Below are 16,534 nucleotides of genomic sequence, written 5' to 3' on the forward strand. Positions count from 1 at the left end.
TTTTTTCCCTTAAAATACTTCATAAAAACTGATGAACACTAATGTTAAGAAAGCTTTACTTAAAAAAATCCTGAGGTAAATCAAATGATCTTTATGACAAATTTATTTATTTATAATGTTTTATAACTGCTACAAAACACATTTACATCTAGAAGCATATATATAGACTGAAGTTTCTAGTATGTAGACTATAGGCTTCCACAGTGTAACAGAAAATGAAATAAACTCTTTGTAAGTAAAGCAAGTTACAACAAAATGAAATAAACTCTTTGTAAGTAAAGCAAGTTACAACATCAAAACACAAATGCAAGACTGTGTCTTTATTTACATTTTGGGATGCTGCCTACTTCATAAAACCGACCCTCCAGTCTCTTACTAATGAATAACAGCTAAATAAATAGCGGCAACATATATATACTGAAGCAGAAGACTATGTATAGTATATAGCAAAAATTACTTATGTACATACCGAGGCACCATTTCAGAGTGGTTAAGAAAAACAGGTTTTTTGTCTTTTGTTTTTTTAGATTCTTAATAAAAATTTTTCATGGGTTTTGGAAAATAAACAATAAAAATAAATTCACACAAATGTGTTTTGATTAATCATCCTTGACCTTTCACAACTTTACTTGGTATCTACCCACATTTCTTTCTTTCTTTGCTGCTATAGCTCTTTTCTTTTTTCCCTAATAGTTCAAAATTTAGAGATACAATATTGAATTGAGAGGAAAGAGGGAAGGTATTCTTGCTGTTGTGTTTAAAACGCAGCACCCCATGCTCTAAAGTGTTCTTTATACCTTCCTCTGCCTGTCCTTCTTGTTTTTCTCCTTCTTTTGGACTTGGGGAGCTTCTCAGCAATACTATAACAGACTGACCTAGAACAAGATTTATCAACAGCAGCACTACTGACTTGGAGCTTGGACAATTCTTTATTATGGGAGGATACCCTGTGCATTGTAGGATGTTTAGCAGCATCCCTAACCTCCACCTGCTAGATGCAAGTAGCAATCCCACCATAGGTTGTGACAACCAAAAAGGTCTCTAGACATTAACAAACATCCCCTAGGGACAAAACAACCCCTCATTAAGAATCACTGCCCTGAGTGATCCAAGACCCCTCTGAGCTGAAGTTCCCTGATCCAGAAACAAATTCTTTGTACTTATTTCAGTAAATTAAGTCACAATTATTACTGCTGTAAGAAATGAATTTATTAGAGGTCAAAAATGTTGTTCTGTATGCATTTTCATGATAAATAGTATAAAGCCAGTTGTTCTGCCTTTATTTGTCATTTTAATTCATCAAAGTATATTTATATGAGGTAATTTTTATTTCATTTCATGCTAATACTTAATACAAAGGAGATTACAAAATAAGGCAAAAATTACACACATTCAATTTTTAAAAACAGAAAAGAAACACGTCAGGTGAAATTTCTGCTTAGACCTAATAGAAGAATATCTAAATATTAACAAACCTCCATTTACTTGACTTTTCCGTCTTACTCGAGATATCTGTTTGTTAGGCTTTTCTCCTGCTCTTGGTGTTGATGTGATCAAATTATTATCTATATCACGTTCAATCCTACTCCGTTTTGAAGGATTTTCTCTCTCTTCCTTAAGATATGAGGAAAAAAACATGCATTGAGCATAGGCATTCTGCCTTACAGGTTACACTTATAAAATATGGTATGTACCCCCCTGTTCACTGCAGCTTAATTTACAATAGCCAACAGAAACAACTTAAGAGTCCATCTATTGATGAATGGATAAAGAATACATGGTGTGTGTATGTATATATACATATATAAATATCAAATTATGTTGTACACTGAAACTAATGTTGTATATCCATTATACCTCAATCTTTTTTTTTTTAATTTTTTTTAACGTTTTATTTATTTTTGAGACAGTGAGAGACAGAGCATGAACAGGGGAAGGTCAGAGAGAGGGAGACACAGAATCTGAAACAGGCTCCAGGCTCCGAGCTGTCAGCACAGAGCCCGACGCGGGGCTTGAACTCACAGACCAAGAGATCATGACCTGAGCCGAAGTCGGCCGCTTAACCGACTGAGCCACCCAGGCGCCCCTCAATCTTTAAAAAAGGTACAATATGTGTAATATATTTTCCTGTTTTCACATGCAGGAGAAACAAAATAGAATTATATAATATCCAAAAGTGGTAAAAAACAAAGTAAAAATTTGACAATGTTGTAGGGGTGCTTATTATTAATGCACTTAAAATACACAAATATAATTACAGCATTCTCAATTCAGATCCTTTCCCCAATGTCCATTACACTGTCTGTGCTATTGAAACACTCGAATTGTAAGATGTGCTCTGAATTTTCAGCAATACTCCCCTACTCTTAGATTTGTCCAAAAGAACAGTGGTTGTTTCCGTGAGCACTCAGGGTAAGAAACAGAACCTCACTGGAATTTGTTGGCATATCACATATTACCAAAATAACAAGGCTTGCCAATGCCACACCCAATGCCAACCTCAATTCTTTAAATGCCCAAATTAACACTAAGGAGTTTACTCCTTAATGAAGCTCTCTATTCATTTCCTTATATGGGGCAAATCTACACCACCAGTGTACATTGTTTTTGTGATATTATTGACTAAAAGAGTATACTCCAAGTAATACCTGGTTTGTCTTCACTTGTACATCTATTTTTCTCATTTGTAAAATTTTTCTAGAGTCATCGACCACATGAGCGATTTTCTTACATTACTGTAATACTGACCTATAATCCCTTGCTGTATTTTTTATTCTTTAGTAATCTTTTTTTTCTTTAATCTTTACTTATTTTTGAGAGAGAGACAGCGTGTGAGCAGGGAGCAGAGAGAGAGGGAGACACAGAATCAGAAGCAGGATCCAGGCTCCGAGTTGTCAGCACAGAGCCCGACGTAGGGCTTGAACTCATGAACTGTGACATCATGACCTGAGCCGGAGTCGGATGCTCAACTGACCGAGCCACCCAGGCGCCCCTTATTTTTTAGTAATCTTAATCTCTACACCCAATGTGGGGCTCAAAACCCCAAGATCAAGAATCACATGCTCTACCGACTAAGCTAGCCAGGTGCCCCAATTCCTTGCTGTTTTAATGAGACTACCTGAAACCTTTTGGTAAGGATGAGATTAGAGATTCTTAAACCTATATTAAATATAATTTATATGTATAATCAACATTCTTATTCAACAAGAGTAAGAATTCTCTACTCATACTGAATATTTGTACTTAATGCTTTTATACCACAGTAAATAATATGCTACTATGCATTTTTTAAAGGTTGAATATTATTTTATTTCTGAAACAAACCTTGGTATTGTAAATGAACACAATTACAATTTCCTATTTGGATGAAAACAGAACAAAGATACTGTCAAAATATATCAGTCCATATCATACCACATAGAATTTTACTTTTACTCAGTAGTTTTGCTGATTTTAGGTAGCTCCATTACAACAGTATGTCTATTATAGCACAAAATAACACTTCAGTGATCCACAACAAAATTCTTCATATGTTTACTATTTATCATTCCCCTGCATGTTTAAAAGATGAACAGGGAAGCCTCATATCCCAAATATGGGAGCTCCATTGCCAGAAAACAGAACTCTCTTCATAAAGTCCTTCAAGAACAGAAATAACACCACAAAGCCAACAAGACTAAGCTCCAGCATCTTCTTAAAGAAGTCTCTTAGTACATCTGCTATAACATAAATACTTACATTCTGAAAACCCTGCATTCTGCAACACTAAAAATAACAAGGCTTAAGGAAAAAAATCAGTCAATGCCCCGTTAACTCTGTAACCATAGCACCAACAAAAACAATGATTGGGACACCTCCAGAGATAACTTGGACACCCCAGTGAGGCAGCTAACAGCAGCTGAAATGCTACCTCAGGGTTTAATAAAAGGTAATAAAAACAGAAGGAGAAACAAGGGCTTATGGGAGCTGAGAGGAGCTTTAAGCCAGTAGGGCAAAGATGGACACAAAAGGAAATGCAAACTGCCACATGAGAAATGTCTCTGCTAGATCACAGTGTACCTCTCTAGGAGGCAACCCCCCATTGCTAATTATCACTTCTAATTAAAAACTGTGTGTGTGGGGGCGCCTGGGTGGCGCAGTCGGTTAAGCGTCCGACTTCAGCCAGGTCACGATCTCGCGGTCCGTGAGTTCGAGCCCCGCGTCAGGCTCTGGGCTGATGGCTCGGAGCCTGGAGCCTGTTTCCGATTCTGTGTCTCCCTCTCTCTCTGCCCCTCCCCCGTTCATGCTCTGTCTCTCTCTGTCCCAAAAATAAATAAACGTTGAAAAAAAAAAATTTAAAAAAAATAAAAAAATAAAAAAAAAATAAAAACTGTGTGTGTGTGTGTGTGTCTGTGTGTGGGGCTTTTGTTTCTGTAGCAGCTGAATTGAAAGTTTTTTACTTTCCTGATGAAATATAAAATTCAACTCCCATTACTCAGGATCCCCTTGTCCAGTTCAGGAAAAAATCATGTATAAAGCAACACATCACCCATGTTATACTGACACTATTCCCCTATTTACCAATAGTCTAAGCTAGCTGATACTGTGGAACTACATGTTTATTGTAGCAGAAGAGACTATACTGTGGTCAATTAAAAATACATATAGTATTTTTGCGTACATAAAGTATGTAAATACATACAGAAAGTAAAAATATTTTAGCTTACATCTCTAAGGAGGAAGAGGAAGCCATTTTTTTTTTAAGTTCATTTATTTTGAGAGAGACAGACACAGTGTGAGTGAGAGAGGGGCAAAGAGAGAGGGAGACAGAGAATCCCAAAAGGGCTCCGTAGTGCCAGAGCGGAGCCCAACGCCAGGCTCAAACCCATGAAACCATGAGATCATGACCTGAGCCAACACCAAGAGTCAGATGCTTAACTGACTGAGCCATCCACCAGGAAGGTAGTATTCTTAAATCTCTGAATCCCAAGGGAAACACATAGAACCAAAGAGGCAACAAAAACTCAAGGTCAAAATAACAGCAAAAACAAGGGGACAAGCTATCTCCCTTAAATTCTAAGCAGATGAAGACAAACCAACAGCCACCATACCTGAATGCCCACATACACTAGTGTAGAATAAAGGAATCAACAAGGTGTGTGACACACCTGAGAACAAGAGAAGCCCAAAACAGCTAAAAGGTAGGTATTCAATGTAAAGCATGGCAGGTCAATGTTAAGACGGGAAAAAGTTGTGCCCAATCTAATAGCAAAGGGGTCCATGGTGAGAATGAAACAACAGCTCCTATGAACTCCTAAAACTGACCAACTAAGGCTCTCTTCTAGAACAGGGCTCCACACTAAGGGGAAACTGCTGGGAATGGAATCAAAATTGAGTAGCAAAGAAACAAAAGAAAAGAAGAAAAGCGAAGTTTCAGATAAACATGAGGTAAAAATAAAGAGACAGGAAAACTCAAAAAGTAATCACTATATTTTTTTAACACTACACAAAACTAGTTAGAAAAGATACCCTGTGGGGGTGCCTGGGTGGCCCAGTCAGTTAAGTGTCTGAGTCTTGATTTCGGCTCAGGTCATAATCTCACAGTTTGAGGGACCAAGTCCCACGTGAGGCTCCATGCAGACAGAGAAGATCGTGCTTGGGATTCTCTCTTCCTTTCTCTCTGACCCTCCCCTGCTCATGTTCCCTCTTTCATAAATAAATAAATAAATAAATAAATAAATAAATAAATAAATATTTTTAAAAAACACATATATTTGTGTGTGTGTGCATATATATAAAGAATGACATCAGTAAAAGAAGCATTATAGATAAAAATTATAACTTATTTCAAAGCAAAAGACTTACTAAGAAAACGATACGAGACACACATCAAGAGTTAGAAAATTTCAAATCAGAGACAAAATAATTAGAAATAAAAGAAAAAAAAATCACACAGTGAGAAAACGATCAACTTTTTCATAAAAGTGAAAATTAAAAACCTGGCATCATCCTCATTATTTTAGTCATGCTGTGCCTATGTTATAGCAGTTCTGAATTTCGGGATAAAAAAAGAGATGGGCCTTGAACATCAGGAGTTTATGCTCTAAGATATAGAATGATGCTTTACTGTAATATCAGAAATAAAGACTGAACTAGAACAGACATAAAAGTGAGTAAACAACAGAGTAGGTCTTTAATTATTTATTTATTTTTTATTTAGTAGGCTCCACACCCAGCATGGAGCCCAACATGGGGCTCAAACTCACGACCTTGAGATCAAGACCTGAGCTAAGATCAGACCCTGAGATCAAGACCTGAGCTGAGATCAAGAGTCAGATGCTTAATCAAAGTGGGCTAACCAGGCACCCCTAAATTATGTTTTTTAAAAGAAACAGAAGATAAAATGGGGGAAAAATTTTAAAGACATCAAAATATTACAAATACTGAAGATAGACAAAGAAGATCCAATAGACAGAAAATAGTAGTCCCTGAAGAAGGAAACCAAATCAAAAGTATAGCAACAGAACAAGTAACAGAAAGTTTTCCACAAAGAAAAGATTTTAAATTACATGTTGAAAGATATGTTTAACTAAAACTATCAACCCAGAAAAGCAAACAAAATATATCCTAAACTTCATAGAATTTGAAGGAAAAAAAAATCCTTTGGAGATCAAAGGAAAATCACTTCATTTATAAAGGTAAAACATTAGATTATCATCAAACTTCCAACAGCAATGCTTTTATGTCAGAATAAAATGGAATAACATTTAAAATAATCACAAACAGAAAAGGCTACCCGAGTATTTTATATGCAGCAAAACTGATTTTCAAGCTTAAAGAGTACTGTTATCAATGTGCAAGAATATTGTTCCCGTGAGTACTCTCTGTGGCATCTACCAGAAAATGAGCTTCAGACAACAAAAATGACTACAGACAATGACATAAGAACTGAGGATAAGCATGGAACATAGTGAACGTATGTAGAACCTCTGTAACTAAGATAAATGAGGATTAAAAGATAGTATGGAATGACTATAGGCTCAGAATGTACAGATATAAAACTATAAGAAAACTGATAAGAGATAAAGTTTTTTTTTAATTGCTCACTTTAAAGTCATTCTGAGACAGAAAACAGAATTCTTCGCAGCTGATCTACACAAGAAGTACTAAATGAAATTCTTTAGGCATAAAATAAGTAATACCAGATGGGATCCTAAACCTATAGTAAGGAATGAACACCACTAAGGCAAATATATGAGGAAATATAAAAGACTTTGTGTTCACTACTACTGTACTTTTACTAGCTATCTTCAAAGGTCATATTTGCTATAATCTCTGTAGCCTCATTATGATCCAGTAAATTATTATATTGAAGTCTTAAAGCTTTTAACAGTGTGTGTATATATATGTGTGTATATATACATATATCTACATATATATGTACATGTAAATATATGTATATATATATATGGAAACATAATAAGAGTACTCTGAATATTTTGCTTTGCAGTAATACCAAATTAGGTTTTTAAAATTTTGTCTAGGGGTGCATGGGTGACTCTGTCAGTTAAGTGTCTGACTTTGGCTCAGGTCATGCATGATCTCACGGCTTATAAATTCAAGCCCCACACCGGGCTTCATACTGACTGTGTGGAGCCTGCTTGGGATTTTCTCCCTCTCTATCCTCCCCCACTTGCATTCTCTCTCAAAAAAAAAATTTTTTTTTTGGTCTAAAACACTAAATTCACTAAAAATTTACAATAAAATTCATAACTTTATAATTAACAATGAATTTTAAAAAAGGGAGATTAGACAATTTGTGGTTTCACTCCATTATTATACTGACACAAAGAAGAAACTGACATAGAATTCTCTTTACTCACAAAAGGGGAAAACTACTCTAAAGAATCTGGATCAAACTGCAAATTACAAATAAGAATATGATAAAGCTATTTTCCTTTAGCTGTATAAATATTATTGTTTCATCATGCCTTATATAATAGAACGTACTCAAATAAAGTTATGGTGCCAATTCAGTTCCACTATCATTTGAGAACACTCATTCAACATTTAAAAAAGGAATTTAATATTTTAAATGTACACATCGAGTTTTTAAAAGCCAAAAATCGTTATAATTTTTCAAACTAAAAAAAATGAATCACCGAGGAGTGACTGGGTGGCTCAGTTGGTTAAGCGTTCACCTTCAGCTCAGGCCATGATCTAACAGTTCATGAGTTCAAGCTCTGTGTCAGGCTCTGGGCTGACAGCTCAGAGCCTGGAGACCACTTTGGATTCTGTGTCTCCTTCTCTCTCTCTCTCTGCCCCTCTCCCACTTGTGCTCTTGCTTTCTCTCTCTCAAAAAAAACAAAACAAAACAAAAAACAAATAACAACAACAAAAAAACCCCACAAGACAAACAAGAAACTGAACTACCACTGAAATATCTTACTGCACTGGTTGAAAATGTGCACATATTACTCACTATCTGAGAGACTTATAAACTCTTGCACAGTAGACATTGCTGGAAGCCTGGTGAATAAAAAAGTCAATGAAAGAAACAGGCTCTTTCACTTCCCAGAGATAAAGTAACTCTGAATTAAAGACTTACCTGCAAATACAGGAAATTAGTTAATATCTAGTCTGTAGAATTGTACTTTTGCCTTACAGATATGGCCAGACTTTCTGTTTTGACTATATTTATCTAATACTAGCATCAACTAATTATCAAAGATCTTCTTTACTGTGAATGTGTGGTAATAAACACAAATGGGGAGTAATTTTTTTGTGTCTCAGTTTATACTGAAATAACATGTTGAACATTTGTGCTGACTGTGCAAAAGCAATGGTAGATATTAACTACTGTCACCTTAGCACAAATTAAGGCAATGACACCCAATAGTTACCGTATTATTTACTGCCATGCACTGGCAGGGGGGATAAAGCCAGTTCGACTTAAGAATGTCCCTGCTGAAGCTGTAAGATTAATTTAATCTCAACCCTTAAATATGTGTTAACATCCTATAGGATGGTAAGTACAATAAAATACTACAGCTGCAAACTTGTGCTTCCACAATTGTCTTGAATAAAAAGTATCTGATTATAAGCTGAATTATACCACTTTTCTGATGGAAAAGTATTTTTACTAGAAGTAGACTTTTTAAAATTTTTTTAATGTTTATTTTTGAGACAGAGAGATGCAGAGAGCACGTGCAAGTGGGAGAGGGGCAGAGAGAGAGGAAGACAGACACAGAATCCGAAACAGGCTTCAGGCTCTGAGCTGTCAGCACAGAGCCGGACACAGGGCTCAAACTCACAAACTGTGATATCATGACCTGAGCGAAAGTTGGACACTTAACCAACTGAGCCACCCAGGTGCCCTGGTATTTTCTGAAAAGTGAACAAAGTGAGCCTGCCACTTCAAGAAAAACTGACACTTTTTGTTGCCAACAATAAAATTTGAGCTTTCAAGCAAAAATTCGAATTTTAGAAAACTTAGACCCAGCACCATAAGCTTGACAGTTTCCCAGTACTTAACAACTATCCTGTTGAGATCAATGGGGATGTTCAGAAATGTAATTTTTAAGTACTGAATAATGAAATATATCAGTATATCAAAGATCTACATAATTCAGTGAACCAATATCTTCTAAACAATCAGTGTATAGTGTTACAAAACCATACATACACATTCCAAGTGCAAGACTGACTAACGAAAAGATTATTGCAATCCTTTCAAATTTCATCTTGGAACAAGATGAAATCATTTGACAAGTTTTGGTATAGTATCAACAGACTATCAAAATTATCTAAAAAAGATAGTAAAGTACTCTTCTGTTTAACAAATACATGCAAATATGGTTTTAAGTGCTTCAATGATAACAAACTACCTTGTATGAAGTCAACATTAAAGAGATTTGCAAAACTGTAAATAATGTTATGCTCCCATTAATTTCCTTTTTGTTTTTAGGAAATACTTAAAAACATATTATTATATTAACATGTAGTGGATTTATAATTGCAATTAGAAATGAATATTTTCAAAATTCCTCAGTTTTAATATCTAATGAGATATACTCATAAATAGCTCACATAAACAAACGTTCTTTAGAGTTTCCAATAATTTCTAAGAACGTAAAGGAGCCTGAGATCAAAAAGTTTAAGAACACTTGCTCAAAAGAAACTACTAATGGAAATCACAAGAAAAAAGTTAAGAAGTCACCCCCTCCCAATGGGGAAAAAATCTGAACTGGCAGTTCACAAAAGAAAATCCACATATGGCCAATAAGCACATTCAACTTCATTAATCATCAGGGAAATACAAAATAAAAACACAATGAGATAACCACCCACCCCTGTAGAAAGGCTAAAATTAAAAAGACTGGCAATATCAAATATTGCTAAGGATGTAGGCAACTGGAACAGTCAAACAATGCTGGGTAGAATAGTACAAATACTCTGGAAAACAACTGAACAGCTTCTTTAAAGTTAAAGAGTCTTTCAACAAATGGTGCTAGGACTAACAGATATTAATATGCAAAAGAATACAGATGGACTCCTACCTCACACCATCTACAAAAATTAATTCAAAATGGATGAAAGAGTTGAATATAAGAACTAAAACTATAAAATGTATAAGAAAAAAACTCTGAAGCTTGTAAGAAAAAATGTATAACAATTATAAGAAAATTCGGGCCTAAAACTTTATCACCTTGAGTTTGGCAATAGCTTCTTGGACATGACACCAAAAATATAAGCAACAACAACACAAAATAAATAAATTAGACTTGATTTCATCAAATTTAAAACTTTTGTGCTTCAAAGGGGTCTAAAAGAATGGGAGAAAATGTCTGCAAGTCATTTATGGAACAAGGGACTTATATCTAAAATATATAAAGAACTCTTACAACTCAATTATAAGAAGACAAAATCCAATTTAAAAATGTACAAAGATTTAAAAGACATTTCTCTGAAGAAGTTACAATGGCCAAGCTCATGAAAAGTGCTCAATGTCACGGGTCATTAGGAAAATGTATCAGAACCACAATGATACCATTTCACTCACTAAGATGGCTATACCTAAAAGAACAATAACAAGTGTTGTTGAGGATGTGGAGAAACTAGAACCTTTAACTTTGTTGGTGGGACTGTAATATGGTGCAGCCATTTTGGAAAACAGTCTGCAAGTCCTTAAAAAGCTACACAGGGGGGCGCCTGGGTGGCTCAGCTGGTTAAGCATCTGACTTTGGCTCAAGTCATGATGTGTCATGATCTCACAGTCCGTGAGTTCGAGCCCCGCGTCGGGCTCTGTGCTGACAGCTCAGAGCCTGGAGCCTGTTTCAGATTCTGTGTCTCCCTCTCTCTCTGACCCTCCCCCGTTCATGCTCTCTTTCTGTCTCAAAAATAAATAAAACATTAAAAAAAAAAAGCTACACAATTATCATATCATCCTGCAATTCTACTCTTCAGTATATTCTCAAGAGATGTGAAAACAGATTTCCACAATGGGACGCCTGGGTGGCTAGGTCCATTAAGCATCCGACTTCAGCTCAGGTCATGATCTCGCAGTCTGTGAGTCCAAGCCCCACATCAGGCCCTGTGCTGACAGCTCAGAGCCTGAAGCCTGCCTCAGATTGTGTGTGTGTGTGTGTGTGTGTGTCTGTCTCTTTCTCTCTGTTCCTCCCCCACCTGCACGCACATTCTCACTCTCAAAAAGAAACATTAAAAAAAATTTTTTTTAAATAGATTTCCACAAAAAACCTTGTATGTGAATGTTCACCAGGAGTCACCTTCATAATAGCCAAAATGTGGAAATGTCCATCAACTGATAAAATGGATAATCAAAATGTTGAATATCCATGTTATAGAATATTATTACTTGGCAATAAGAAGGAATGATGAAATGATATATGCTACAACACAAATGCACACTGTGCATATATTGAAAGCTACTGAATTTATACCTTAAATGGGTGAGTTTTACGGTATTGCTAATTATGTAAGTCTCAATAAAGCAACCACAAAAAAAATTAACATGCATTATATGACTTAGCAATACCAATCTAACTTAAATATATGTCCATACATGGGCTCAACACAAATATTCATAGCAGCTTTATTCATGATAGCTAAAAAATATATACAATCCAAACGGAGACACAAATTATGTTATGCAGTATACTCACACCAACAGAATTCTGGATGGAGGGCAGAATAAAGTATGAAGACACGCAGTAACATAAGTGAATCCAAAAACTTTACACAGAGTGAAAGATGTAAGAGACGCTATATGACTACAATCATTATGAAACTCCAGAAGAGATTTATGTGATTTATAACAACAGCGGATAGATGGTTGTCTAGAGTGATAACTGTGAAACTGTCTGAAAAGACTGTAAGGGTTTTTGGGCATGAGTGTATAAATCTGTTAAAAATTCATGACAATATATACTTTAAATGAGTGTGTTTGTGTATAATTGTAAATCAAGTTAATTTTTAAAAATTAATATAGGAGATAGAATGATATTCTAAAAGATAACTAGTTTACCAAAAGAAGGCATAGGAAAAAGAGAAAAACAATGTTGTAAACACAGAGTAAGATTAATAAACTCATATTAATAATTACATCTAACTAAATATGTCAACTTAAATATAAATACATAGGGTATATTTATACACAAAAGGAAAGAACTATATCATGCAAATGCTAATAAAGTTGTGTGGCTATATAAGTATTAGGCAAAGTAAACCTCAAGGCAAATATTACTAGAGATATTGAGACATTTCACAGTGGTAACAAGAACAATTTATATTCCTCACAAATGTATATACACCTAACAAGAGAACTTAAAAATATATGAAGAAACAAAAAAATGACAGAACTGAAAGTCAAAGTAGACAAATTCACAATAACAACTGGAGATTTTTAACACCCCTGTCTTAGCAATTGATAAAACAAGTTTAAGATATAGAAGATTGAAATATTATCAGGGTGCCTGGGTGGCTCAGTTGGTTAAGTGCCCGACTTTTGATTTCAGCTCAGGTCATGATCTCATGGTTTGTGAGATCGAGCCCAGCTTCAGGCTCTGCACTATCAGCATAGAGCCTGCTTGGGACTGTCTCTCTCCCTCTCTCTGCCCCTCCCCCGACTCATGCACTCTCTCTCAAAATAAACTAAAAGAAAAAAAAAGAAATATTATCAACGAACCTGACCTACACTAATTAATTCTAGAATATGCATTTTTTTTCAAATACACATGGGACACTCACCAAGATAGACTATATGCCAGAAAGTATAAAAAAAACACCAAAGAAATGAAATCATACAGAGTATATTCTTAGATCACAATATTAAATTAGAAAACAATTAGAAGATATCTAAGAAATGCCCAAATATCTGGAAATTAAATAACACATTTCTAAATAATCCACAGGTCAGAAAATAAGTCACAAAACGCACGCACACACACGGTAATAAAGATAAAATCAGATGAGCAACACCAGGTGATGTATTTATAGAACTGCTGAATCACTCTATTGTACACTGTAACACTGTATGTTAACTAACTAAAGTTAAAATAAAAACTTAAAAAAATATATATAATCAGAATGCATGGGAAAGCAGTACTTTGAAATTCACAGCTTTAAAACTTACATTAGGGGGGGTACCTGGGGGTTGCCAGGGTGACTCAGTAGGTTGAGCATTCAACTTCAGCTCAGGTCTCTATCTCATGATCTGTGAGTTCCAGCCCCACAATGGGCTTGCTACTGTCAGTGCAGAGCCTGCTTTGGACCCTCTGTCCCCCTCTTTTTCTGCTCCTCCTCACTTGGCACTCTCTCTCTCAAAAATAAACATTTGGGGCGCCTGGGTGGTTCAGTCGGTTGAGCGTCCGACTTCAGCTCAGGTCATGAACTCATGGTTTGTGAGTTCGAGCCCCACAAAGGGCTCTTTGCTTGTCAACACAGAGCCGGCTTTGGATCTTCTGTCCCCCTATCTCTCTTTGCCACATGCTCACTCTCAAAAATAAACAAACATTTGAAATGCCTGGGTGTTTCAGTCTTCGGTTCATCAGACTGATGCTTTGAAGCATCAGACTTCGGTTCGGGTCATGATCTCTCGGTTTGGGAGTTCAAGCCCTGCATCAGGGTTGTGTTGACAGCTCAGAGCCTGGAGCCTGTTTCAGATTCTGTGTCTCCCTCTCTTTCTGTCCCTCCCCCACTCATCCTCTGTCTCTCTGTGTCTCTTAAAAATAAACATTAAAAAAATTAAAAATAAATATAATAAACATTTAATAAATAAATAAATATTTAAAAAATAAAATAAAACTTATATAAAGGGAGGGGCACCTGGGTGGCTCAGTTGGTTAAGTGTCCCACTCTTGATTTCAGTTCAGGTCATGAGCTCAAGCTCCCTTTCAGGCTCTGCACTGAGAGCATAAGGCTTGCTTGGGATTCTCTCTCTCCCTCTCTCTCTGACCCTCCCTGGCTGGAACATTCTCTCCCCCTCTCTCAAAATAAATAAACTTAAAAGAAAAAAACTTACGGGGCGCCTGGGTGGCTCAGTTGGTGAAGTATCTGACTTGATCTTGGCTCAGTTCATGATTTCACAGTTTGTGAGTTTGAGCCCTACACTTGTCTCTGTGCTGGCAGTGCAGAGCCTGCTTGGGATTCTCTCTTTCCCTTTCTGTCCACCCCCCACTTGAGTGTGCTTTCTCTCTCAGAATGAATAAATAAACTTAAAAAAAAAAAAAAAAAAACAACTTACATTTTGGGGGGAAAAGTGTTGTATCAATGATCTAAGCAAGGGGCTGGCTGGCAAACTATAGCCCAGAAACCAAGTCCAGCAAGCTGTCTGCACATAGCCAGCAAGCTAGCAATGTTTTTTCCCCACCAAAGATTTTATTTATTTTTTTAAGTAATCTCTACATCCAATATAGGGCTCAAATTCACAAACTTAAAGACCAAGAGTCACATGCTGTACTGACTGAGCCAGTTAGGGAAACACATATGATTAAAACTGAAATATGAAATAGAAAAGCTAAACAGCCCCATATAAATTACAGAAATCAAATTTATAATAAAAGCTATCTCACAATAAATTCTACTACTTATTTAAAGAGAAAATAATACTAAGCCAATATAAGTTATTTCGGAAATAAAAAGTATAGGGAATAATTCTTGACTTGCTTTAAGATCCAAGCACCGTCCTGATCCTCAACTACTATAGACCAAAAACCTCATGAACACAGACATAAAAATCCCTAAAAAAAAACCAAAAAACAAAAAACAGCAAACCAAATCCAGCAATACAAGTCTGGTTTTCCATTAAAAAATATTTAATGCAAATTTAAAATTTAAAAGAAAATCTGAAGAACATCTCGATAGATGGAGAAAAGTCTTTAACAAAATTCAACACGATATTTTTAGAAAACCAGGAATAAAAGGAAACTTCCTCAAATGAATAAAAGATAACTATGAAAAACATTTAGTTAATATCATATCTAATAGTAAACAAACTTTTCTCTAAGATCAGCAACAGGAGGTGTTTCCTCTCACAACTTCTACAGGGCACTGTACTAGAGGTCCTAACCAATGCAGTAAGTAAAAAAAAATAAAATGTCTAAAGATCAGAAAATAAGAAAAATTATAGTTATCTGCTATGTATGTTCATGTATGTATAACCAATCAACCTGATGTTCTAATTTTTGCATTCCATAATAAACAGTAAAGTACTTCATTAATCTAAGATGTTAAAGAACAGGTCTAGAGACTGACTTATATTAACTTTGGTAGGAAGGAAGAAAATTCCCAATAAAACCACAAAGCCTGGTAGTACAAAGGTTAGAGTTTTTCAAACACAGGGTACAACCGCACAGTGGACCGTGAAATTAATTTAAGGTATTAAAATCATCTTTAAAAGGGGAATAAGAAGAGAAAAGAAAAATCAAAGCACATCAAATATGTTAAGGGTGAGTTTTGTTTCACATACATGAATGTAGTAAAGGCTAGATTTCTTTCTGAGGGTTATACTTAAAAAAACTAAAAACACTGATTTAAGGGGCGCCTGGCTTGCTCAGTCAGCAGAGCATGCAACTCTTGTTCTCAGGGTTCTGGGTTTAAGCCCCACATTGGGTGTTAAGACTACTTAAAAATAAAACCTTAATAAACAAATAAACAAACACACTTAATATAACAGAAGGATTTTATTATTTCTTTAGAATTATAACCATTGGCAAACTGATGGCCCTTAACTACAACAGTGTAACAGTATTTAGATAAGAACGGAGGAAAGACCATTTTGTTATGGAAAGACTCTAGAAACTACTATTTGGAAATGTATACAGAGATTCCTGGTATAAAGCAAATATATTTTAGTTGTAAGGACTTCACTTCAAATATAGATCAGAAATCTCATTATGCTAAAAGCAGAAAGACTGCATGTCAACAATTCCTGAGTGCTTTTGTTGACAACTGCATAATTCTGAAATCAGAGAAGTAAATGTTTGAATCATAAAATCTGGATTTGAAAGAGAGCAGAGATTTCATTCATCTTGTTATG

General features: G+C 35.5%; 1 protein-coding gene across 2 annotated transcripts in view; it reads right to left on the minus strand.

Annotated features, from left to right (window-relative positions):
• CTDSPL2 (CTD small phosphatase like 2) overlaps window positions 1-16,534 on the minus strand; it is an 80,265-nt gene that overhangs the window by 31,592 nt on the left and 32,139 nt on the right. For both annotated transcript variants that reach the window (XM_047075170.1, XM_047075169.1), the window contains exon 3: window positions 1,476-1,614. In XM_047075170.1, the coding sequence (XP_046931126.1) occupies window positions 1,476-1,614 (139 nt within the window). The remainder of the gene's footprint in view (window positions 1-1,475; window positions 1,615-16,534) is intronic.

The sequence above is a fragment of the Lynx rufus genome, unplaced genomic scaffold, assembly GCF_022079265.1.
Source record: "Lynx rufus isolate CCGP_SWC_20201006 ecotype Redwood Valley unplaced genomic scaffold, mLynRuf1.p SCAF_13, whole genome shotgun sequence".
Classification (NCBI taxonomy): domain Eukaryota; kingdom Metazoa; phylum Chordata; class Mammalia; order Carnivora; family Felidae; genus Lynx; species Lynx rufus.